We start from the raw sequence: 24,738 nt of genomic DNA, 5'->3' as shown, positions 1-24,738 counted from the left end.
TCCTCCTGCCTCTCTCATTGGCTTCTCGTCCTTACCCCGAGCGGCTGACTTGCTCTGTGGCCTGTCAGTCAAACCGCCCCGCGGTTCACGCCGGCACAGATACTCTCCTGAGAGCCCTGCTAGCGCATTACCTCGATCTCCCAGAGTACTTCCTGCAAAGCCGCTCTAGGCGGTTACCTGCCGTATCTATTGTCCGTGCCGCGGCCACTCTAGGCGGCGGGCGCTGCCTCTATGACCCGGCGAGGCCTGCTGGCCAGACGGTGCCCGCGGGCCGGGGTGGCGGCGGGGAGGGCCTCCCTCCTCCTAGGCCTTCTCTAGGAAGCTCGAGGTAGAGCCCGTCGCGCCCGTACCCCCCCGCAGCGTCCCGGTGGCAGCGGCGGCGCAGGTCAGTGGGAGCGCGGGGCGGGAGGAGGCGGCTGGGCCTCCCCGGTGAACGGGGCGGCGGCGGGCGGCGCTGCTCACCCTGCGGGGTGCTGCCGGGTGCCGGCCCTCGGCGGAGCCCGGGACAGGCTCGGGGCGGCTGGCTGGGGCCGGCGGGGCAGCCCCCGGCTCAACCCCGGCGGCTCCTCTGGGCCCTGCTTATGAAAACTAGTGTTCCTCCTCCCGCCCCCTCCGGGCGGCTCCGCGTGGCGGGTCCCGCTGACCTGCCGTCCCCTGTTGGGTGGCTCGGTGTGCGGGGAGGCTGCGAGGTGTCCCGCTGGGCCCCAGTGTAAGGTAAGAAGGGACGGGGCCCAGTAGCGTGCTCTGCGGAGGCGAAAGGGTGTAATGTTCTGGCAGAGGGATATTTTAATCTGAATTGTTGTTCTGGTGTCAGCCGAGAGAGTGAACCATTCGTAGACCTCCAAAGGCCTCTGCTGTGACTGCTGCTGTAGGGGACAAGGCTTCCCATAGATACTGCCTGCTAAAGGTGACAGTGGCTCCTTTTCCACTTTCTCTTAATCCACGTTTGTGCGGCCTGTAGGCATAAGTAACAAACCACAAAATTAGTGTTTGCCACAAAATTAATATAGACTTAGTCTGAATGGCCAACGTGTTTTGGCAGAGGGATGAATTCTGCTTACGATGTAGCCCATACTGAAAGCGACAGCACTGTACATGACTTCGAATCCCTAAGTATATTTCTTGTATTGTCTTTCACCTGTCAGTGGGGGGGACGTGTTTGTCAAGGTCAAAGGTGAAGTATGGCCAGTTTGTAGTAAAATCTAATTCCAAATTATTTAGCCATTTGTTTGATTTTACTGGAAGTGGGTGAATTCTTGTCTGACTTCTTTGGAGCCATTATTAATAGGTAGTTCAGCAAGTTGCTGATAAAGTTTTCACATTTTAGACTATTACTTTCTTTATTATGGTCTATTTTATCGGTGCTTTCTTCTACAAACTTTTTTCCCTCTTTATGCTTCAGTTTCTACTCATCAGCAGTTTGATTTTTACTTCCTGATGTCCATCATCACTAGTTTATATAATGAAGTGATTAGTAGGAAAACAGCTAAAATTGTGATTGCTGGGACAGGAATCAGAGTAGCAACTAAACTATTAAGGGAAGTGACAATTCACACCTCTGAATTCTTTTGTTTAAGTTTACTCACACTGCATGAAGTCATCCATTTCTGTTACCTGATCTGGAGCTAGAGGGATAACTTCACACAAATCAGATATATAATTTAACTCTTTAAAGCATAACGCCCAGTAGGGCACATAACGTCAAGAGTATTGGAGGGACACTTAGATCTTAACTATTCTGGAAGCTGCTCTAGAAATAGATGATCATGCCTGTATTGGAATTATTACTGTGCTTGCTAGTGCTCTAGCGCTAGTGCTCTAGCTAGTAAGAATACTTTTTCTGGAATTAAAAAGTTATATTCTCCATGAACCCATTCTATGGAGAGAATAGCTTACCACTTGTATCAGCGGTGGTGTCTGTGGAGAAAAGACAGTGCCGTGCATGAGAGATATTACACCGTGAACAAGCTAGTTCAAACTAATTTCAGTTTTCTGTAAAGAAAATCCTTGCAATATTTTGCTATCCTATACACTGCAGTAATGTTTTGAAAATAATTCGTCGTCTTTTGGGTAAATTTGATGTTACTTTTATTGCGAAAAACTGCTGAAGTTTGTGTCTGTCCGTGCAAACATATTCTTCAGAAAGCAGCATTATTATTTTTATTTTAAAAAATCTTAATAGCTTATGCATTTACACTTTAATTACCATGATGCTTATAGTGTTCTCTATACCGTTGAGTAATTCATAGTGTCAGTGAATTGCAAAGTGGAATACGCTGAAAGCTATTGTCTATGAAGTTTTTGCAAGGATCTTATATTTACTTTCTCTTTCTTGCCTACCAGTCTGGGTTGTATTGTGGGAGGGTGAAAGAGGTGGGGTGTTTGGGTATTTTGATAAGTAACAATTTTTAGAGGTATATATATTTTTAAGTGTTACGTATATATCTTCACATTTTTTAAAGTAAGAATTGCGTACACATACTGAGTATGGAGCATACTGAAATTGCATTAATCTGGGAACAAGGCAGATGAAATAACTCTTTGCTTAGAGTTTTGCCTCAATTTTTAGGTCCTTTTAACTTCTAGGCCTGCCTTGGTTCAAACTTGTGGGTTTTTTATTTTGTTGTTGAGAACATCCTTTTTACCAAATGAAGAAAATCACTTCCCATTAAAGCTTTAGTGAAACTTTTCATGTTCATGTAATTGAGTAAATAATTAATATTAGACATCTCTTTGAGTGAGTGGCAAAGTATCTTTTACTCATGCTAGAAATTTTGAAAATTGTAAAGTAATAGTGGTGAACTTACATGTGTCTGAATTAGCTCATGCTTAAGTCTCTCATGGCTACCCTTAGAGCCCTTAGCACAGCAGTACAAGCATATAAAAAAATCATCCTCTGAATTTATTTTTAAAAAGTTTAATTTCTCAGGTAATGGGCCTTCAGATGCATTAGAAATCCATCTACTGATGGCTGTCAGGTAGCTGAAATGGTATCCCCGGTTCATGTTGGTGTATTATTAAGGGTTAAGCTACATACATGGAATATTTGTTTTGTGCAAGGAGGGTGTTTAGATTTGAGAGGGAATTTTTTTGTTTGCTTGAGAGCTTTATGTGTTTGTTTCCTATTAGATTTTTTTATTATTACCCTGCTCTGAGACTCTAGGTATCATTTCTTTTATTAGAGACAGTAGTGACTCACAGAAAGGTTTTGATACTTACTGTGATTCAGGGAGTGTAGGAAGCAAATGTTCTTGTGATGGACTAAATAAAACTCAATTAAAACTTGCAAACAGGTATTGATAGTATATAAAGACTTCATTAGACACTTTATAGAATAGAATGGGAAAGGTAATTTCTATACTCTGATAGTTTTTGACACTGTTACTAATCCAAGGACCTCCATTTGTGCTTTGACATCAAATGCTGTAGTGCAAGTCAAAAAAGACATTTGATCTTCTCTTGTGTTTAATCTTTTATAGTCTTTTAAAGTGACAGTTCTGAAAATTACTAAAGGCTGCTACCCAGAGAGTATTTGGGAGGGAGACAAGTTTATGGCTGTATACTATTAATACAAAAAAATATATTGTAAAATGAACAACTCTTCAAGATTTAAATAATCAAGCAGTAGGGAGTAATGCCTGAATCCAGTGTTAACATATATCTGAATATAGTAATTAAGCATATGGTCTTTCAGAAAATTATGTAATTTAAAATGGGAGAGAGTGGGAATGTCTTTCCTTTTCCCGTGTTTTTTAAACCTATGAAAGTCACTTCAAAGCTATGAGGTTCAGAGAAAGTAGGGGGAAAGAAGGGACAGAGGAGACGAACAGAGGTCTGAAGGAAAACTAGTAGAAAATTAAACAGTAGACAAATCAGTCAACAATTTGAGGTTATAATGTAAGTACCTTATTACCTATGTGCTTTATTTCTATGTTGCTTATAATGGCCTACTCTTTAATAAAAAAAATCCCACAGCACTGTTGCAATGTCATTGCAACATTCATTGCAAAGCATTGCAATTTCTATGTTTATTCAGTGAGAATAGGAATCGAGATGATCTTAAAAAAAAATTGTGTCCAGCTAATGCTGATAAGTTTTAGGCATGAATACAACTTCACTAAATTAGCTTGTAAGCATGGTGTGCTCTAACAATAATAAGAAAAATAAGATAATGATAAGAAGAAACAAACATGAGTAAGTTTTTGAATTGAAAGATAGTGCTGTATTTAATAAGAAGCATTCTTCATATATTACCAGTAAGCTCATACTGGATTAGCGTCTAACTGAAGAATAAGATATAATATATTACATTATTTTTAGCATCTGGCTTCTAAAACTTTTTAGATATCTAATGATTTTTGGCCGGAGAGGTTTTTTGGAGACTGTCTAGATAATACTTTTTAAATAAAGAACTTCAGTATGTTTTTTCCAGTTTAGTTTGTCTCCCTTAAGCTGTATGGTCCCTCGCAGAAACTAATGTAATCTATTCAGTCGGTTACTGATATTAGCGCCTGCTTTTTCTGAGAACCTGGTTTAAATATTAGAAAGCAAGGTCATGGTCCTGGACTTCAGCAGCGCAGACTCTGACCTCTTCAGGGATCTGCTTGGAAGAGTACCAAGGGATAAGGCCCTGGAGGGGTGCAGGAAAGCTGATTGATATTCAAGGATTACCTCCTCAGAGCTCAAGTGCGGTCCGTCCCAATGAGTAAGGAGCCAGGCAAAGATGCCATCAGCCCTGCATGGATGAACAAGGAGCTCATCACAAAACTCAGGCATAAAAGGGAAGTCTGCAGAAGCAGGGATGGGTAACCTGGGCAGAATATAGAGGCAGTATCTGAGTGCGCAGATAGGTGGTTAGGAAGGACAAAGCCTGTCTGGAGTTGAATCTGGTGAGGGATGTCAAAGGTAAAAAGAAGTGCTTTTGTAAATACGTCAGTGGCAGAAGGATGACTAGGGAAAATGTGGGCTCGCCATTGAATGGGACAGGGGCCCTAGTCACACGGGGCATGGAAAAGGCTGAATTACTGAAGACGTTATTCACCTCCGCCTCTACTAGCAAAGATCTGCAGGAATTGTAGAACCCAGGCGAAAGTCTGGGGCAGGGAAGATGTACACTTGGTGGAAAAGGTTTAGGTCAGAGAATTCTTAAGTAAACTGGACATATATAATGCTCTGGGCGCAGATGGGATGCAGCCATGTGTGCTGAGGATGCCCACTGGTACCACTGTGAGGATGATCTCAATAATATTTGGTTGATCACGAGACTGGGAGAAGAGCCTGAAGGCTGGAGGAAAGCCAATGTCATGCCTGTATTCAAAAGGGCAAGAATACCCAGGGAACTACAGGCTGATCAGTCTCGCCTAGATCCCTAAGAAGGATGGAAGGTGATGGAGCAGCTAATCCTGGAAACCATTTCTAGGCACATTAAAGACAAGAAAGTGATCAGAATTGGTCTGCATGGAATCACCAAGGGGATGTCATGCTTGACCAACCTGATAACTTTCTACAATGAAATGTTGGTAGACAAGGGGAGGGCAGTAGACATTGTTTCAGTAATGCTTTCAGCACTGTCTCCCATGTCATCTTCATAGAGAAGCTGATGAAGTATAGGCAGGGTAAGCAGACAGTGAGGTCAGTGTAAAACTTGCTGAACATCTGGGCCCATGGGGCAGCGATCAATAGTGCAAAGTCTAGTTGCAGGCCAGTAACTAGCGGTGTACCCCAGGGGTCAATATCGAGTCCAATCCCATTAACATCTTCATTAATGATCTGGGTGATGGAGCAGAGTGTACCCTCAGCAAGTTTGCTGATGGCACAAAACTGGGAGGAGTGACTGATAGGTCAGAGGGTCACACTGCCATCCAGAGGGACCTTGTCAGGCTGGAGAAATGGGCTGACAGGAACCTCATGGAAGTTTGAGAAGGGAAAGCGGAAAGTTCTGCACCTGGGGAGGATCAGCCCCATATCCTGGTATCTGCTGGGTGGCAACCTGGAAAGCAGCTTTGCAGAAAAGGCTCTAGGGTTTCTGGGGGACACCAAGTTCACAGTGAGCCAGCAATGTACCCTTGTGGCAAAGGTGGTTAATGGTATCCTGGGCTGCTTTAGGAGGAGTGTTGCCAGCAGGTCAAGGGAGATGGTCGAGGATCCTCTCCCTGTCCTCAGCAGTGGTGAGGCCACGTCTGGAGTACTGTGTCCAGTTCCAGGTTCCAGTATAGGGGAGGACATACTGGAAAATCCAACAAAGGGCCACAAAGATGTTTAAAGCACTGGAGTATGACTCCTGTGAGGAAAGGCTGAGAGAGCTGGGACTGGATAAGTCCTGGATAAGTGAAGGGTTGGTGGAGATATTATTAATGTGTGTGTGTGTCTGTGTGTGTATATGTATATATATGTATGTATATAAATACCTGAAAGGAGAGTGCCAAGAGGATAGAGCAAGGCTCTTTTCAGTGCTGCCTGGTGACAGGACCAGAGGCAATGAGTACGTATCTGAGCTGAACAACTCATAAGATAAAAAATATGAATTTGTACTTGTATGTAACGTATGCAGTTAGATGATGATAATTTTGTTAATTAAAATCAGTCTTTCACTAGAATGCTCTAATGTAAATTCCTCCCTAGCAAGGTCTGGTTTCCAAATGTTAGCTTTCCAAGAATAACATCTGAAATCACACAGTTTTTTAGAGCATGTAGGGAGCAAATTTAAATTTCCAACCTAAATGATGGTAAGTTGTATATGACTTAAAATGGGAATAGACTCAAACTAACTGCATTGCTGCTGCAGTTAATGATGACAGCCCCTACAACTTGTTACATCTCTAGGACTGCAGCAGAAGCTTACTTCAGTATGGTGTTTTTAAGCAGGCTGTTTATGCTGGGGTTTTTTTTTTGGAGGGTGGGTTGGTTTGCTTTCCTTCTGAGACCTAATAGAATATAGACCAGTGAAGGGGGAAGAGAAAGGGCGTGATGCTACAACTCTAATTTTAACTAACTAGTATGCGGTCAACACCAGCTACTCCACAGCACTCCCTGTACTCTCCACGTAGTAAAGTTAAAAGCTGGTTAAAAAAAAAAAAAAAAAGGTGTGTTCTGCTAAAAAGCTGCAGGCTCATGAGTCAGATTGTGCTGTACATGGACAGAGAAGGTAGCAAGCTCTCTGTCCTGCAGCTTCTCAGATGAGCTTAATGGTTCCTGCAGCCATGCATCTGACCTACACCTGCAAGCATTGTTAGTTCAGATCTAAACTTTACAAAAATCTTCGGGAGAAGGAGAACAGAAAGGATATTATCTCTTTGTAATGTGTCTCTCTCAGATAAGGTGGTAGGTGGTTTTGTTTTGTTGTTTGGAGGTGGAATACAAAAAATTTGGAAGTCTGAGATTATTTCCGACTGTTTTCAAAAGGAAAGTAAATGCAGTTTTTTTCAGAGGAAGAAAGGGTAAAAATTAAGAGAAAAAGAAAACTTCGAGATGGAGGAAAAAGAGGACAAACACATGATATGGAAGAGAGAGGAATTACAGCAGTGGTGTAATGGTAGGTTCAAGATTGACTCTGACCGGGTCTGGACAATTTCTCCTTTCCCTGTGAGAGAGTGCCTTGGAGGTTTTTGGCCTTTGAAGTAAGTTGAATCACTCCTAATATTCCTTGTGTTTGTATCAGTAGCTGTCTGGGAACAACCTCCCTAAAAATGCTGTCTCTGCCACTGCCTATCTCCACTGTCTCCCTTTTTGCTAATATTGGCAGCAGGGTTGGAAAAGAAAAGAAATAATGCAAATTTAAATTCTAAGAAAACTTGAAAAATACATTCAAAATATTATTATTCAGAAATAATATTATTAATTCTATAAGCAGAGGAGCTGACAGGAGATACCACAAGAGGCGACTGGCAAGGAGAAGGGAACTTTTCCTAGAAAGGAAATTAACATAGGGCCATGACACGTTGGGGCATAACTAAATCACGAAGGGGAGTTCATGTTGGAACTGCAGAGGGATTGTAGAAGCTGTCACAGTGTACAGCTCAGGCTGCCTGGTAAGGAAATGATTATTCTTCTAAACTCTTACTTGTAATATGTGTGTGCAAGCGTGCCAGTGGATTCTAAAATGCTAATGAAGTTACAGGATTGAAGAGAGCGTGGTGAAAGCATATCAGTCTTCCCTCATGTGCTTAAAGTTACCATAATTACCAAGTAATAAAACTGTCAAGATCTGGGGACAGTGAGCATGTCTAATTTTCTCAGCATCCCTATTAGTCACTGTGTATGCCAAACATTTCAAAGTACTATCATATCAGAAAGGTGAGAGTGGGAAGGAATCGCGTAGTGTTACATATTTAAACAGAGTAGCCCCTCACCTGCAAGTCTGCATGAGTCTTATAGCGGACTGGTACAAATAATTCTTCTTTTTTTCTTTTCATTTTTGAAAGACAGCAAAAAGTTTCATTATTCGTATTTGCAGTGTTGTGGTGTTATCCCTGCACATTCAGCATGTCGGGTTTGAAGACCATAGAACAGTTTCTCTAGTCAAAAAAAAAGGCTTGGGTTTCTATCTTACTATTGACTGGTGGTAGATGTAAGAGTATGATGCTGAGATTCAAAGGCAGCCAGTTTCATGACTACCTGTTTTTCCTGGCCCTGATGCTATTCCTACTGGTACTGCACACATCCTACCTGATGCTGTGCTGACCTATTTGCGTACTAAATCTGTAGAAAAATAAATTTAAACAGGTTTGTTTTCTGCCAGTTTAACGTAAAAGAACAGTTCAGTAGAGGGTCAAATGAGTATTGGCATTAGTCTGTAAGAAAAGGTGGCGATACACAATTGAAGGAAGACAGGAAGGAGTAACTGTAGCTGTCAGAAATTACTTCAGCTTATGTTTCTGTAAAACACAAGCCTAAAAAATGAGACACATACGGTGAAGTACTGTTCCTTATCCTTCCACCAGTTGACAGTTCTTGATTGTAATTAGATGCAATTATTTGTAAGTTATGCCATATAATGCAAGGCCAAAACTTAAAATTGACAGTGAACTGGCGTGTCTTTTTGTTGATGCAGGGCATTCTTGGCTTTAACATACCATAAATATATACAGTCTGTAACAACATTGCATTTTACATACAGTCCTCCTTTTGGTACAGATGTGGACAGAGGTTAATTATGAGTTAGCTATGCATTTAGGACAGATTTTACCCTTCTCATCTAATAAGTATTTCTAATAAAAGGTTAAAGAACATTATGTCCCTGCAGTGCAGTGCTTGGATCAGCATTGTTACACTTGCGTATCACTGAATATTCATGACTGTGCAGTTGGTATGCATATGTATGTAAAAAGGAAGAAAGCTGGAATAAAATCTGGGCAATGACTGTGTTTCACAAACGGTGAGGCTAAGGTGTTTAATGCAAAATTCCAAGGTTCTATCATCTGTGGTAAATTGTATCTGAGTGTATAGAACAGGCATTGCTTCTGAATCCCTTCTACGTATCTTATCAATCTTCATCCTGGCATTTCCATACTTATCTGGTGACCCATTCATATGGATCAGACAGGTAGGAGCAGAACAGAAACACAGAGCTGTGAAATGGGAATTCAAGTTAGATGACTTCTCTTTTTTTTAGGTAGTTTCGAATGGAAGAAAGGTAAGGTGGGGTGTAGAAAAGATGCACAAAATTGGGATTGACACTGTGCTTGAAAATAAGGCTATGTGAGATACAGTGCCCTTACAACAGTGAAAAGCAGATATTACATCTGTCACAAGGCATAAGGCCAACTTTTTAGGTAAGTAACAGTAACACGCAAATGAAGAGTTATGGCTATACCTGTCGACAGTGTGCTCACAACCATGCATTCATGTTCTGTCTTTGAACTGTTCTGAAAGTGAACTGCATACCTCTGCCACAGTGCAATGTTTCACCTGCGTAACACAAAGGATGGCACATCTGCTAAGCTTTTACATCCTTTTCACTTTTACACATGCAATGCAATACAACTTTCAGTTGTCCATCCTTACACCAGAACCTCATATCTTCATCATAAACAGAATCTCTTCAAATGCGAGAGTCTCCCTGTCATCTGCTGATGTGATCATCAACAATTGAGACCTACGTTTGTAGCACAAGGGATCTTTATCTTTCCCATGCACTTGTACCTCCTGATACTTGTTTAGTCAGAGATGCCCCCCACCCTTACAAGGGACTGTTCCTTCCTAGTTAACCATCACAGTGTCAACTCTGCCAAACTACTCCAATCAAACCCTCCACCATTTTGATTTAGCAACAGTAAATGTAAGGTATGTCTCCAGATAATTCCCATTACCTAGTTCCAAAGAAAGAGAGTCAAGATTGCGTATTGGGTGTATATTTTGGCTCTTCATCTTAGTGCTCAAGGGATTTTTTTGAACTGTGTTTTTTGGAAAGCCAAAAATCTAGCTTTGTTTGGTTGAGCTTTTGGGTTCTTTTATGACTGATCCAATTAAAAGGGACAACAGCTAGATTTCATTTAGTACAGCAGAGAATGGGCATTTACAAGTGGAATCGACAGATCCCTTAGGAAGTGAGTTTGCAGTTTGACACACTAAGGAGAGGATGGCAAAACAGGGGAAATAAGATGGGAAAAGAAAAGGAATGGGATAATGAAGAATAGTGATTGAGCATATGACTTGTTACATGCTTATCTTCCTATTTATTCTAATAAATGAAAATTAGGACAATATCCAAAAAGTTGATAGGATGATTCTATCTATGGCCTTTATGCTACAGGGAATACAAATGTACTTTGAGCTTTTGTAGCCTTAAACTTAACATCACAAATTTTATGTATTAGTTATGCAGTAATTAGTCTATCAGATCTAGTTGTTCGCATCTAATAATCTGTCTTTCAAGAGTGCTGACTGATCACAAATTTTTCTGAAGTCAGTGGGAGCTCTTAGCATTCAGAGTATGTTTAACAGCGGCCAATAATAGTCTTGGTTGCTAGCATTCATTGAAAGAATGTATTACATTGACACGGGATTTTCAGTTTCCATCAAATACTGACAGAAATGACTGATGTACAGCTTCTAACAGTGCAGCACTTTCCTGCTGCTCTTCATTACTGTTGTATCAATTCTGGCTCTTCTGAGCTGGTTTTGATTTTGTAACTTGAAGCCCTAATATTTTGACTCTGGCAGGTAGTTTATGGAAGATAAATCAATGAACTATCGTTATGTTTTCTTGCTGTCTCTAGGCATTCAGCGGTGGCTAATCTCTTGTATCCCATTTTATGAAATCGAAGTTTACTGAGTCGAAGTTGGAAAAGCAACCTGTGATTTGAATGTATCTTTGTCTTGTACTTGGTTTTCTAACATTAAATGTTACTGTAGGGTTCAGGATTCTGAGATTTGTTACTAGTTGCTCCCTGAACCTCCTTAGTAAAAATCTTAATTTCACCCATGGGATTGACTTGTTACACAGTCAGCCATTCAGTTTTTTCCTTTACTTTGTCTATTTTGAAAAATAGTCCTGCCTCCCAGGAATATAAGAAGTAAATAATATTTTCTGTCATTGCATTGTATCACTGTTTCTTTCAATTAGTGTTACTAGTTATTCCAAATGGTTTAAGAATCAGTTTATGTTCTTTCCAGAATGATAGGTATTTAGCAGACGTATATAGAAATCCAGACAGTAATACAAGGTCAATCTTTGTAAGGTTATTTGAGGTAATGATATAGTGATAAGTTAATTTCACAGTGATTAAGAGACGACACAGTTGGGGCTCCCAATTAGACTTTGATCTGAGGATATTTCTCTGTACACTTGATGAGCAAGAAAGAGATGAGAATTAATGGTAAAACATGAGGTTTTGAGCAGCTGGGGTCCAGGTTCTGTATTTTATTATAAGAGTTGATGTAAAGGAAGATTTTTAGAATTAACTGGATACATATAGTCTGATTTCTCATCTTTAAATTTTATTGATTTCAAATTGACATCTAAAATGTCCTCTGCTACTGAGAGTAACTGAAAAGAACAGTTAAGTGGAATACATTCTCAAAAAAACCTCACAAACACAAAGTGATAGTAGGCCAAAGGTATGGCTTGTTTTCCCTCTCACACACACCCAAAATGGCAACACTGAATGCACAATACCTAATGCATTGCAGGTCCTGAAGTAAAAAGGAACTGTGTGTCAGCGATACTTTCTCCAGAGAGGGTATGATTCCTAACATGTCCACCACAAACTACTTCCCCCTGCCTGGGCCATAGATCTGAGTTCTGGGACTTGGCAGAATCTAGTCTGCTGAAAAGGCTAAAAAATCTGTTCTCTTTTGTACATATCCTGTTGTTTCTTTGTGTTGAGATAGTTTATAATAATAAACTAAAATAATAATAATGAATGTTAAGGAGATGTTATGTATCAGGAATTCTTCAGTGGCCTGGAAATCAAAAGAGCTGTCCAGGCAAAAATAATGCAACATAATTAGGGATGGATGTAAAGGAATAGCATAGGAATGCAAGAATAAAATCAGTGACTCTAAAGAATAAAATAAGAGTCAGTTTACAAAGCACAAGAAAAGAATCAATGAAAGGGTCCAAAAATCCACAAAGGGATAGGTCCATTACCTAGATCGGTTATGAAATAAGAAAGGAGAACAAGTAACAGATTTTCAAAGACTGATTCTTTACTTCATACTTTATAAAAGAGATATATTGTGACCTGATACTTCATAAAATTAATCTTAGCCAGGAAATAAGAATGGAACCAAAGCACAGAAAGAATAGCCTAAGGAATCTTAATATAGATGTGCTCAAGTGGCAAATCCTAATAAAATTCATCCTAGAATGACTGAGGAATTGGGCACCACTGATTTTATTTATTTATTTAATGTCCCAAAGGGAGAAAATAGCCAATGAAATGGGTTTGTGCATGTGGTTTTATGTCTCTCTATTCTTTTGTTAAGAGAATTATTGAAGCTCTCAATTCAAATTTCAAATAAAGATTCAGGAGTAAATAGCTTAGCAATTAAATTGTATCTAAAAATACACAGAACTGAGATTGTAAAACAGCCAGTATGGTTTGACATGACCTGTTTATAAGAAACCTCAGTCTGTTTCTCCTTTTAGAAAGAATGACAAGCTGAGTAAGTAAGAGGAAAACTTCAGGTACAATACGGCTTGATTTTAATAAAGTCTTTTTCCCTACATAAGCAAGCTAGGGAAATGTAATATCAATACTATCTCCATTAGATGCTGATATTATCAGTATCAAGTTGAAAAATTGCCTTTACGGAGTAATTATCTATAGTGCCCTGTCAAGATGAGAAGGCATTAATGAGTTGGGTGATCGAAGAGAACACACACTTATGAAAGTTACTCATGATACTAAGCTGAAGAGGGGTTGAAAGTTTTGGGCTTAGTTTTTTTTGTTGTTTTGTTTTGAACATAAGATCTGAATCCAAAATATTCTTGATGAATTTGGAGAGAATCTCTGAAATCAACAAGATGAAAAGCATAGCAGGCAAGTACAAAGCACCGCATTTAAGAGAAGAAACTCAAATACATGAATACAAAACAGGAAATAATTATTCAGACAGAAAAATGTCAGAAAAAGATCTGAGGATAGATATAGTAGACCTCAAGGTAAATACTAACTATGCTGCTAGAAAAAAGTAAAGTTTTTTTTGTTTTTGTTTGTTTTTTTTGTTCTGGAGGATGATTCCAGGCATGTTGTAGGAAAGAGGACATTGCCTAGTTTGGCAAATCTTCTATATGTATTTAGTTGGTTGTCTCATCACTTTTTCCTCTTGAGAAGATGCAGACAAACTGGAAATTCTTCTCCATTGTTTCTATTGTTTTCTCCTGTGGAATGAAAGCCATCTGACTGAATATGAGAAAAAAACACTGGAACAGACTACCTTGTGAAAGTGTGGAATCAGCTTCCTTGGTAGTTAAAACATCTGTCAAAATATTCTTGAGCCTGTGTTCATGCTGAGTTAGGGTTAGGTGGTCTCTTGTGGTCCATTCCGTCTCTGTATGAGTACAGTGCTCAGACTACATGTTTTGGCTGCACAGAAGAGATTATCTACAATAGTTAAATCGTGAACTCAGTGAAGTGAATAGAGGTACTTCTTGTATCCTAAATGCAATTTAGGTTACAATCCTTAGAGCAGTAAGGAACCAAGTTCATTTTTTACTCAATAGAATATATTCTAATGTAGCTTCCCAAAAAGTGTTTTGACAGATCATTCTTAAAAATATTTTTAAGCTTCTGCATATAATATATGTCTGTCTGTCTTCTAATGATTATAGTAGAAAAAGCAGGGAACACAATTGCAGTAGCACTGAGACAGTAGAAACCCCTTGATTACCTATCCCCGCTGGAATAGCCCTGTGGAAAAAATGACACCCTAGAGGTTACTTGGGCTTGTATATTTCTGCAGGCAAAGTTTACAGACCTGTAAATTTAAATGTAGAATTTTTGTGGGCAGAATGCATTGACAGATATGCCTGATGGTAATACATCTCATACTGATAGTCCCAGAACAGGTCAATAATAATGCTTATATTGATAGCAGCAATGCTGGAGATGTTACTTGGTATTATGGCTAAAATCCATGTTATCCCCTTAATCATAATTACATTAATATTGACAGGCTGTTGACAATAGTCACATTACTATTGATAGATTTCTGTCAATAACATGTTTCCAAATAAAATATATTCATTCATAATTTGTACAATGCTCGATAACAGCACTAACATATACCAGAAGAAATTCCTCTTTCCCTGGTGATATACAATAATTTTTGCTGTTGTTGTTGCACAGTGTACTGTACAAGTGGGATTATTCTCTTTTTTTCGGTTAAAAAAAAAACCCCAAAACAGACAAACTGTAGGTTATTTGAGAAAGAAATGTTCGGGTTTTTTTTTTCTGGGAGGAACTTATTAAATTTTTTTTTCTATGCAATATCTGTGACAATGTAAAATCAAATTAGAGCCTTTCAAGTAGTAGTCTTTAGTGTTTTGTCTTAAAGTGTATTTATGTAACAAGTTAATCACACATAGAGTTTATTATGTATCTTCATCTGATTTTTGACTGTTCAATTCCGATCATATAAACTAAGCTTGATGGCATCCTTAACTGAGCATTGATATTTGCGTCTTTCATTAGCGGGTCTACACTTCTGAGTTCTTTCATTTTAAATAATTTAAAATAGAACAAATAAGAGAGTAGAAACAGTAAGGGCATGGCAAATAGAATTTAATGGAGAAACATGGAGGAAAAACAACGTTCTCTTTATAGTCTGTGTAGCTCAGCAGAATATGGAATGCAAAACTAACATTTAAAAAGTACAACATTTAAAAAGTACAATGTCTTGACACTTACAAGCTGTGTTTATTATCTAGTTCTAAACCAGAATACTTCTCATTTATTCTCTACTCCAGAACCACTGCTTGTGAAAACATTACAAACTGAAAAATCTAACAAATTTCTGAAAGGATTTTGTGTAGAAGAAGTAATTTTAAATGGGAAAACTTTATATATTACCATTTATTTATTGTTTAGTATCATTTGAAAAAATGGACACCATAGATAAAGACATGACAATTCCCTACTATAACAAAATAGAGATTAGGATTTAAGCCTCTTCTCTCAAAGAAACAATTGCTGTTACCCAGATCATTAGGACATTTGCAGATAATTTTCATAGGAAAATACATATTTCAAACTTTCCCTTTTTATGTTTGTCTGGGAAGTAAGTATCTACCCTATAAGTACAGGAAAACTTTAAATCATTTTGGAAGTGAGCATAGTGTATAGCAGAACACTTCAGCCTGTATGTAATAGTACACACACTGAAGTGTGTTTACATGTTAAAATCAAAGCTATATGGGTATAATCTTTAAGTAACTTGCAGGGTCCAGTTAACAGCCATGCCCTATGGCAAATTTCAGTGTTCTTAGCAAAAAAAAAAAAAAAAAACAAAAAACCAAAAAAAACACAAAACAACCCACAAACTTCAGACCAATGCCCAGTTTTATTGCTTAAATTGAGAATGCTCTACTGAATTTTTCATCAAAAATAAACTTTTGCTTACATAGGAATATTATAAGCATAATTTAAAGTATTTTAAAGGACTACATCTTTATTAGTTGCTTATGTTTTTGTCAGATATTCTTCCTTTTCCATATAGTTTGTACAAAGGAACTTGAAAGTTGAATCAAGCTGCTAGTTGGTAATCCAGGAAGAGACATTAAATAAGTCACAGTTAAACAGTATATATGGTGTTGATTCTAGTTTTTTTAAAAAGCAGACTTGTCAGATTTTGCAACATTTTGGAGGTTAACAAACAGTGGTTGGATTTGTAGGTTCAGAAGAGGTTCCCATTTTCTCTATACAAAGTTCCAACCCACACTGACAGGTTCAGTGAAGTTATTTCCTTCAAATAAAGTTCTGTAAAGGATCATGGACATGAAAAAAATATGTATTGTCACAAATGAATCAGATTCTATGATGAGGCATGCACAGATTTTTGGGAAGGTGTGGGGAAGATCTTCATGACATCTAGTCCCTCCTCCTCTGAAAACTGGGGATAAATTCAGTGCTAGAACAGGATAGCTTAAGGCTTTGTTTGGTTAAGTTTTGAGAATCTCGGGGGATGGAGATTTCATAGTCCCTGTACACAAACTGTTCCAGTTTCCATATGCCTAATTGGAATTTCTCATGTAGCAACTTACAGCCATTTGCCTCTCTTTATTTCAGTGCATCTTACAGAATGGTTTGACTTAATCTTCTCTGTAACCTTTAGGTAGTGGAAGTTTACTATTAAATGACTTCTTAGCTGCCGTATCTTCAAGTTGAACAATCTGAGTTCCTTCAAGTTCTCCTTATATATAAGGTGTTGGGGTTCCCGGATGATATTAGTGGCTGGACTCTTTTATGTTTCTTGACATTTCTGTTGTACTATTGATAGCAAAGAGGCAAAACTGGACATAGTATCCTAGGTGTCAACTCACCAATGCCAGCTAGAGGGGAATAAGCACGTGCTTCAGTCTGCTAGGTGTGTGCATGCTATGCACTCCAGTAGGCGTTATTGCTGCAAGGATGCACTGGTGGCTTGTGTTCAGCTTGCTGCCTACCAGAATCAGCTCCTAGCATAGAGCGATCCATAGGTTTTCTTCTGTATTTCATGATCCATCATAATCCTGTGTATTTGACACATTTTCCTTGAACTTCAGAAGGTATCTGATGACCTATTCCTCACTTGCTGAGGTTTCTTTAGATAATTTGGCTATACTGGGGGGAGGGAATCTGCACAGATTTACTCTACCTTATTTGAGTAATCTATTACAGCAGTTTCTCATAACACCTGGGATAATGGAAGATAGCTGGAAAACATGGTTGAACTGATGTTAGAAAATAGTCTTAGTAGATGGATCAAGGAAGCTGTTTGATAAGATGTCCCTTTCAAACAACTTTAGGATTTCGAAAGCGGATTTTGTGTATTGGGAATTGTACAGAACACTAGTAGGAGGGTAACTGAGCAGGATGGAGTGAAATGTGTAGAAGGGACTGAGCTGTTCCTAGAAGTGAAGACGACACTTTTAGAAGTTATGACCAGAATGACAGGTTCCAGACAGTTATCAGAGGCTGTGGTTCCTAAAATGGTAGCCAGGTGAGAGGGTGAGGGGTAGGAGGGTGCATAGTCATTGGAGCTAGAGTTTTGAAGTGATGCAGCAAGATCCAGTAGGGGTTGAATTGACCCTTTGATCACAAAGAGGAGGAGGTAAGTTACTGGGATGATACTGGATAATGCTTTCCAACCACACTTCCTGTGCCTTCGTGCTTACTACAGAACAGACAGAAGTGCGAGTGAGACAGGCTTGGGTGTACTTGCATTTCTGTACCCTTGTATACTGGTTTGATGAGCCAGTGCGGGTTGATGCAATGAACCCCATGGCTATTTGCTTAGAGGAGGTGGCCTTCAGCCACTTCATACTGCCTTCAGCTTTTTTTGCTTGCTAATGAGGAATTTAAAGAAACTGAGTGGAGCTATTGTATGCTCTACCTACGTAGCAAGTCTTCGGTAATTGGGAACTGCTGATGTACAGCATACATTAAAAACAAAATCATGTTTCCTTTTAGCTTTGCATTATGTTTCGTACAGACATGACCAACTATAGGTATAGAAAACAGTAGGAATGCTACAAATAATGCTTTAGACTGGCTTTTAAATCTTTTGGTGTGCTCTGTTTCAGCAAATGGTTATTGGTTTGGAGGATTTCTTTTTTTTAGTAGCATCATCAGCAACCATTCCTATATAGGATCCTATACAGCATCTTTTATTCAAAGCAGTCTTGTGTTATAGCAGGTTTTCCTCTTATTTATAAGGATCTGAAGTACTACCTTCTGTACTTTCACCAGAATGCTGTTGACCCTTGCTTGTCTGTTATGCAGAGAATCTGGCTTAGAAAGTGAAATATGTTGCATACTACCTGAAATATACCACTCCTCCTAAATTACTTCAGGTTTTTTATGTGGGCACAAGGAACCAAAAATCAGTTACCCCACAATTTTACATTACTGAGGCATTATCCATATTTTGCTCTTGCAATTTATTGCTTTTATTTTCTTAGTCATGGAATTCCAGATACAATAACTTTTAAACCAAGCAATTTTAACAAATAATTCTATTTTTCTCTGTATACATTTGTTGAAGTTGCTAGTATACATTAATCATCTTGCCAGGAAATTTGTTATACGACAAGTAGCACAATCCCGCACCTGTCAAAAGACTCTAGAAAATATATGCAGGCTTCAGTGATGTACTATATGATAATTTATGTTTGAATGCTGAATATTTCTTTAATCTCATATAATGATTCTTCTCTAAACAAATCACTGCCTTTATTTAGCAAGCTTTATCATTCCCACCTTAATTTTCATCCATACATTTCTGTATGTAATCCTTAAATTTGTAAGTATTTCTAAGATTCTGCTATCAGCTGCAGCTACTGAAGTATTCATATGGCAATATTTTCTATCCACCCCACTGTTCTCTTCCAGATTTTAGTTAGTATGTACATTTTCCCTATTTCTCCTTAAAACACCAGAGAGTTTTACAATTCTTGTTTCTGATCTTCCATTTTAAGGTCCAATTGAATGTCACAGTTATGCTCAGCGATTTTATTTTTTTTTAATTTATACAGTGAAATGTTAAATCTGCGGATTTCTCTAAGTACGTGGAAGGTGTTAAACACTTCTCTATAACCAAATACAAATGTTACTGTTTATGAGACACAGTCCAATGTAACTCCTTTTGAGATGAAATTTTATACTGTTAATGTAAAGCTTCCTGAAAGGACTTGTAGCATATTAAAAACATATTAATATAGCATTCTGAAGAAGCTTTTTTGGTATTTCTTGTTTACTGCTGCTATATACAACTTTGTTATCGTTAATAAGAATAAAAATAGGAAATGCTCCATTATACTAAAATATTTTTGTGTTTATTCCTAGAAAGTTTTTTTGTGAAGAAATGGCCTCCAACATTGGAAATGAAAAGAGTGTGAATCCTGTGCTCAGAATAAGTCAACTTGATGCTCTTGAACTAAACAAAGCCCTGGAACAACTAGTGTGGTCCCAGTTCACCAGCTGTTTTCATGGATTTAAACCAGGGGTGTTGGCTCATTTTGAACCAGAAGTAAAAGCATTTTTATGGCTCATATTATGGAGATTCACTATCTATTCCAAGAATGCAACTGTGGGGCAGGCTATTCTGAATATTCAATACAAGAATAATTTATCTCAGACAGAGAAATACCAACCTCTGAGCAAACACCAGAAGTTATGGTATCTTATTTTCACTGTTGGTGGAAGATGGTTGGAAGAAAGATGCTACGATTTATTTAACAATCATCAACTGCAATCTTTCTGCAAAATTAAGCGTTATATTAACTTTGCAGCTGGACTTCTTAAACTTTGTGGACTTCTAAATTTTCTGATTTTTCTTCAGAAAGGAACATTTGCAACTCTAACAGAACGCATTTTAGGAATTAGGTCAGTTTTTTGCAAGCCACAAAGCGTTCGTCAGGTAGGATTTGAATACATGAACAGGGAGCTCTTATGGCATGGCTTTGCTGAATTTCTGATCTATCTGCTACCACTTATTAATGTACAGAAACTAAAACTTAAAATTTCTTCTTGGTGTTTGCCTATTGCAGGTCTTTCCAATAATGAGAACACATTAGCAGCTCACTGCAAGGAATGTTCGCTATGTGGGGAATGGCCTACTATGCCTCATACCATAGGCTGTTCACATGTTTTTTGTTACTACTGTATTAAAAGTAACTATTTATTTGATATGTATTTTACATGTCCTAAATGTGGCTCAGAGGTATGCAGTCTTCAGCCACTGAAATATAAAATTGAAATGACAGAATTGCATGCCTGATATGGGGTTGATTTGTTATTATACTGTACATGAAATATTATGTTGCAGAGATTAATGGAAAAATCCAGAAATTATTGTAAACAGACAGCTTAAAGATGGTTTTGGAGACTCTGTAACTTGTTGTAACATATGTCTTTACTGATCTTAGTTTTTTACCGAGTAGCAGTGCTGACTTGCCTCCCTGATGAAAAGAAAAGGAGTTCACCAGCTCTTCTGCTTTCTCAGAGTATTTGATCCCAGTTTGGTACCCCTATATTGTCAAGTTGTTCCTTCTTAGCTCTAGAATCTGTTGGCCTGCGGCTTCCTGACTGCATGCTATACGGTCCCCTCAAAGATAGAGAAGATGCCCAGTAAACTTTTATCTGTTTTGTGTATTTTCTCAAGCTTGTCATAAAAGCTCCTGCCATTACCGACTTAACTTGTAGGTAGGTTTAGTGGGAAAGTCATCCTTATCGTGCCTAAAGAATAATATAAAGTTTTAATATTTTAAATTTGAATCCCTAGTGTGATGTTCCACTGCTAAAATAAAAGGCGTAAGGTGAATTCTCATCTCAGGAGATTATTGATAGTTTTCATCATATTCAGCCACCATAACAGGGCATACTCTTTCTCCAACTCAGAATTGCTCTCTTACCAACAGATAGAACAGTTTTAAGTGATCTATCTGGTAGACACGTAGATACTCCATAGTTAGCATGTGCCTACAGGAGTTATAACCACCTCCTGTGCAAATAAAATGCACCTTCTAGACCTTCATGAGGTGACGGAACTAATTTTCTCACTCAGCTATATATTTGTGATCTTCAGTGACGTGTGTATGACCTCCCACTTCTTCCCTATAAAGCTGAGAGATGCAGTCCGTCATCCATTGAAATGTGGCAGCTGCCCAAGGTAACCCGTATTCTTCCGAGTCAGAGACACTGGAGAAAACTGTTTACTCACTGGATGCCGTCTTTGGGACTTGCCACTCTTTGTTTGGTGTGGTCAAGCGGGGCGCCAAACTTCACAAACAGCTCACTACTGCACAGAAAAAAGATCAAACACAGCTGTGTGCACGTAGACATATTGGAAGAAATAAGTAACTCTTCCTGGTTTTTACTATTTGCTTTGTAATGCTTTTATTATTCCCTGTTTTAACACTTCATCCATTTGTTCTCTGACCTGGTTTTATAAAATTTATTATTTTTTTCAAAATTGCAGTCCTTTTTATAACAGGAAGTCTTACCCAGAAGTGTCTCATTAACACAAAAATACATTGCATCCTTTTTTGGCTCTTAAATCAAATTCTCAAAAACTTACACAGTTAAAATGAGTAAATCACTTTATGACGGCTGTGTTCTTGATTGGCTATCATCAATAGTCAGTCCCAAAAATAGTGTGGTAACAACTGATCCAATATCTTTGATCTACTTTTATGAAATGGTTTATTACATTCTTCGGTGTCTGATTAAAACAACCCACCAGCTTATTTGTTTGAAGATCTTAGATTCTAGGTTTTGATCTTTAGAGTGACACACAACGCTTTCATCTGATGCAATTAAATATAGTTAGCGGGTTCGTAAGTATCTGTGGGCAGCCCAAAACTTCATTAAGTCTGCTACTGTTCTGTGAGTCAACAGAGACTTCAGAGCAACTGCTTCCAGATACTGTGCAGCAAAATATTATTTGCCATCAAATGTGTATATCAACAGCCTGCCAAATTTCTGTTATTCACTGTTGCCATTTGAACCAGCAGGTACAAATCTGTCTTTATTAGAAGTATCAGAACTTGTAAGTCTGTTGGAGAATATCCTGGAGTTGCTTGCTGGTCCTGAAGTGATTCTGTATGAATTGTCCCTGCACATCACTTAATAGCTCTTCCCAAAGAAATGTGTCAGCAACCCTGACTTTGAGGTGAGGATCATCAGCATTCCTGCTATCTTTCTCTTTAACTATCCTTATTAATTAAGAGTTGTACACATCCAAAATTCAGTGTTTGTAGTTTATAACCATAGCAGACCTTTGTTTCCTATGGACTCTATTCCTTCTGAAGTCACAGTGCAGTATTCCATCAAAAGGGGATGGGTTTTCTATATTGGACTCTGGTAGGTGTCATGTTCTTCTTATGCAGGAGTTAACTTCTTTCCTTTTTACAAATGTATCTTTTCCCTGAATGCTTAAATAATGTTATCTTCCTTTTTCATTCCGTCTCACTCTGTCCTGCTGCTTGATTTACCTAAGCTCAATGAATTTTCTGAGGTTTGTTTTTGTCTCTTGCAGATTCATGTAGGTGAAATCCTAGTAAAATATATACTCTGTTTTTCACCCCTGTTACAGTATCAGTACAAAACCTGTTTCCACAGGTTTCATACCTCTGTTGCACAGCTGTTTTCTGCTGGCTGTGCTATATTGCAGTTGGCTTCCCTGGTTATTTTCTGGAGTTGAACCTTTGATACTTAACTTAGGATGGCTTGTCATACCAAAGCATTGACCTACTACTGTAGTACCTCATTATCAGCATGTTAGTTTTGTAGCCTGTAGCACTGACCAAGTTTGTAAAATCTGTGTCTTACGGCATGAATAAACAGTTTGCATTACCCTAAGATCCTAGATCCAAAGGTGTGGCTTTAATTCTTTTATTTTTCCATGCAAGTAAGCGGGTACTATGCATCTCAGAAATAAAAAGTTTAGGAAAAGTGTGGTTCCTTTTTTGAGATACTGAATTATTATTATTTTTTTATCTACCATGTGAATGAAACCTTTGCTTGGCTGTAGTCAAAACGCAGATTGACGAGACCAAGATTTCAACTTGTGTATTGAAAAATTACTTGCTACCAGGTTAGCTTTTCTATGACTCCAAAGTCGGTACTCAGCAGCGTCCTTATGGCACTGTAAAATTAAAACCATACCTTTTTTTATGTTGTAATTCTGTTTTGTTGTTGTGTTATATAAACTGCAGAAAAGTCTGCCTTGAAGATATCACAGAGAAAAACTAGATAATTTTTAGACTAATCAAAGGAGAATTAATTTTACATATTAATTGCATTGATAATTTGTCCTCATAAGCATTATGTTTTCAGGTTAAAGCTCTACTGTAGCAAAGGACTAAGATACATCTGGTGGTGCTTCCTGCAGTAGAGGGAATAAAGTTTATTTTGGAATGTTAATCTCTTCAGTCATTTTCTCTAAACAAAAGGGTTTTAGTGTTCAGCTACCGTGAGAATGTACTTCTGAGCAGTCATATGTGCAGCAGTGAAAAGGATAAATGCCTAGAATTTAAGAAAGCTAAAGGACCAGATCTCTTATTCAGTCTTGGATAGGAGTTGCAGCTCTGTATTAACGGTTTTATTGTGGTCTGTTGTGTGTCTTTGTGTGCTACATGAATGTTTTTGTTGTATCAGAAATCAAAAAATGAAGTCATAACTGAAACAGACTGATTACAAAAAGTTTTAAAATGTTTATTAATATACCTTCATTTGAATGAGCGTTACAAGTTGTCACAAGGTGTGATTTTTGGAGGCATTTAGAGGAAAGGAGTCAGAGAATGCTGATTCCTTGCTTCCACAAGCCACCACCACTCCATCTACTCTATATGCTTTAACAGAGGTCTCATTTAAGTAGTGTTATGGAAGACTCAGAGACAGAAGTTTCAGTATTCTGTAAAAAAAATGACAGGGATAGTACCTGATTTCTGCATTATCTGGAATATCTCTTTGTTTTCCCATAAGTGTGAGCTGTTACGTGCAAGGATGATCTGGACAAAGTGGTGAAAAAAAAATGTTCAGAAAGATGAAAGAAATACGTTTCATTGGTTTGGATTGTATTTAGGAATGTCCTTATTTGAGGCTATTACTACAATTGTTATTTGGGACATATGGTTCTTAGAGAAAACCAGTTGACAAATAAAACATGCTTCTTAACAGGAGGTTCTGAAGTTTGCTGGACTTTTGTTTTTTTTTTTTCCCTTAATAGTTTCCACTGTTCCAGGGGAGTCCACTTCGAAGGCAGCACCTGACACAAGCCTGGCAAGGTGATCAAACAGATGGTATTCAAGCAAAAGACGTTTGTGGGGGGTCCTTCTCAGTCTGGGACACTGGGGCCAGATGACTACACAAGCATGCACAGAGATACTTGCAGGGCACCTGCTAAGGCCAAGCAGTGATCTTTTCCATTCTCTGGAGCACACCTGGGGTTTTGTACCTCTGCTTAAACTGTCTGTTCACTGCACGCAGAATGCAGACCCATTTCAGACGGGGTGTGGGCAAACTTGTTGTGCAACAGCAAGTATAGGTAGTTCTAGATCTTGCAGGCAGTTTTTAGTACAAAATCCCTAGTTGC

At 38.4% G+C, this 24,738-nt stretch overlaps 1 protein-coding gene across 2 annotated transcripts; it reads left to right on the top strand.

Moving 5' to 3' along the window:
• The first annotated feature begins 248 nt into the window (after positions 1-248).
• Positions 249-24,325, top strand: PEX2 (peroxisomal biogenesis factor 2). Of its 2 annotated transcripts, none has more exons than XM_075085281.1 (2): positions 249-385; positions 19,488-24,325. In XM_075085281.1, exon 2 carries the CDS (start codon positions 19,507-19,509, stop codon positions 20,419-20,421), a length of 915 nt encoding a protein of 304 aa, XP_074941382.1. In that variant the 5' UTR covers positions 249-385; positions 19,488-19,506; the 3' UTR covers positions 20,422-24,325. The 2 variants fall into 2 exon arrangements, with proteins under 2 accessions (XP_074941382.1, XP_074941381.1); XM_075085280.1 differs by lacking the exon at positions 249-385 and adding an exon at positions 588-714.
• The last annotated feature ends 413 nt before the right edge of the window (positions 24,326-24,738 follow it).

The sequence above is a fragment of the Phalacrocorax aristotelis genome, chromosome 2, assembly GCF_949628215.1.
Source record: "Phalacrocorax aristotelis chromosome 2, bGulAri2.1, whole genome shotgun sequence".
NCBI classification, from domain to species: Eukaryota; Metazoa; Chordata; class Aves; order Suliformes; family Phalacrocoracidae; genus Phalacrocorax; species Phalacrocorax aristotelis.
Note: the sequence above shows the minus strand (reverse complement) of the source record. Positions and strands in the feature narration are given on the sequence as shown.

Excerpts from the sequence above, each read along its gene's own strand:
- PEX2 (XM_075085281.1), top strand. The coding sequence starts at position 19,507 with ATGGCCTCCAACATTGGAAATGAAAAGAGTGTGAATCCTGTGCTCAGA.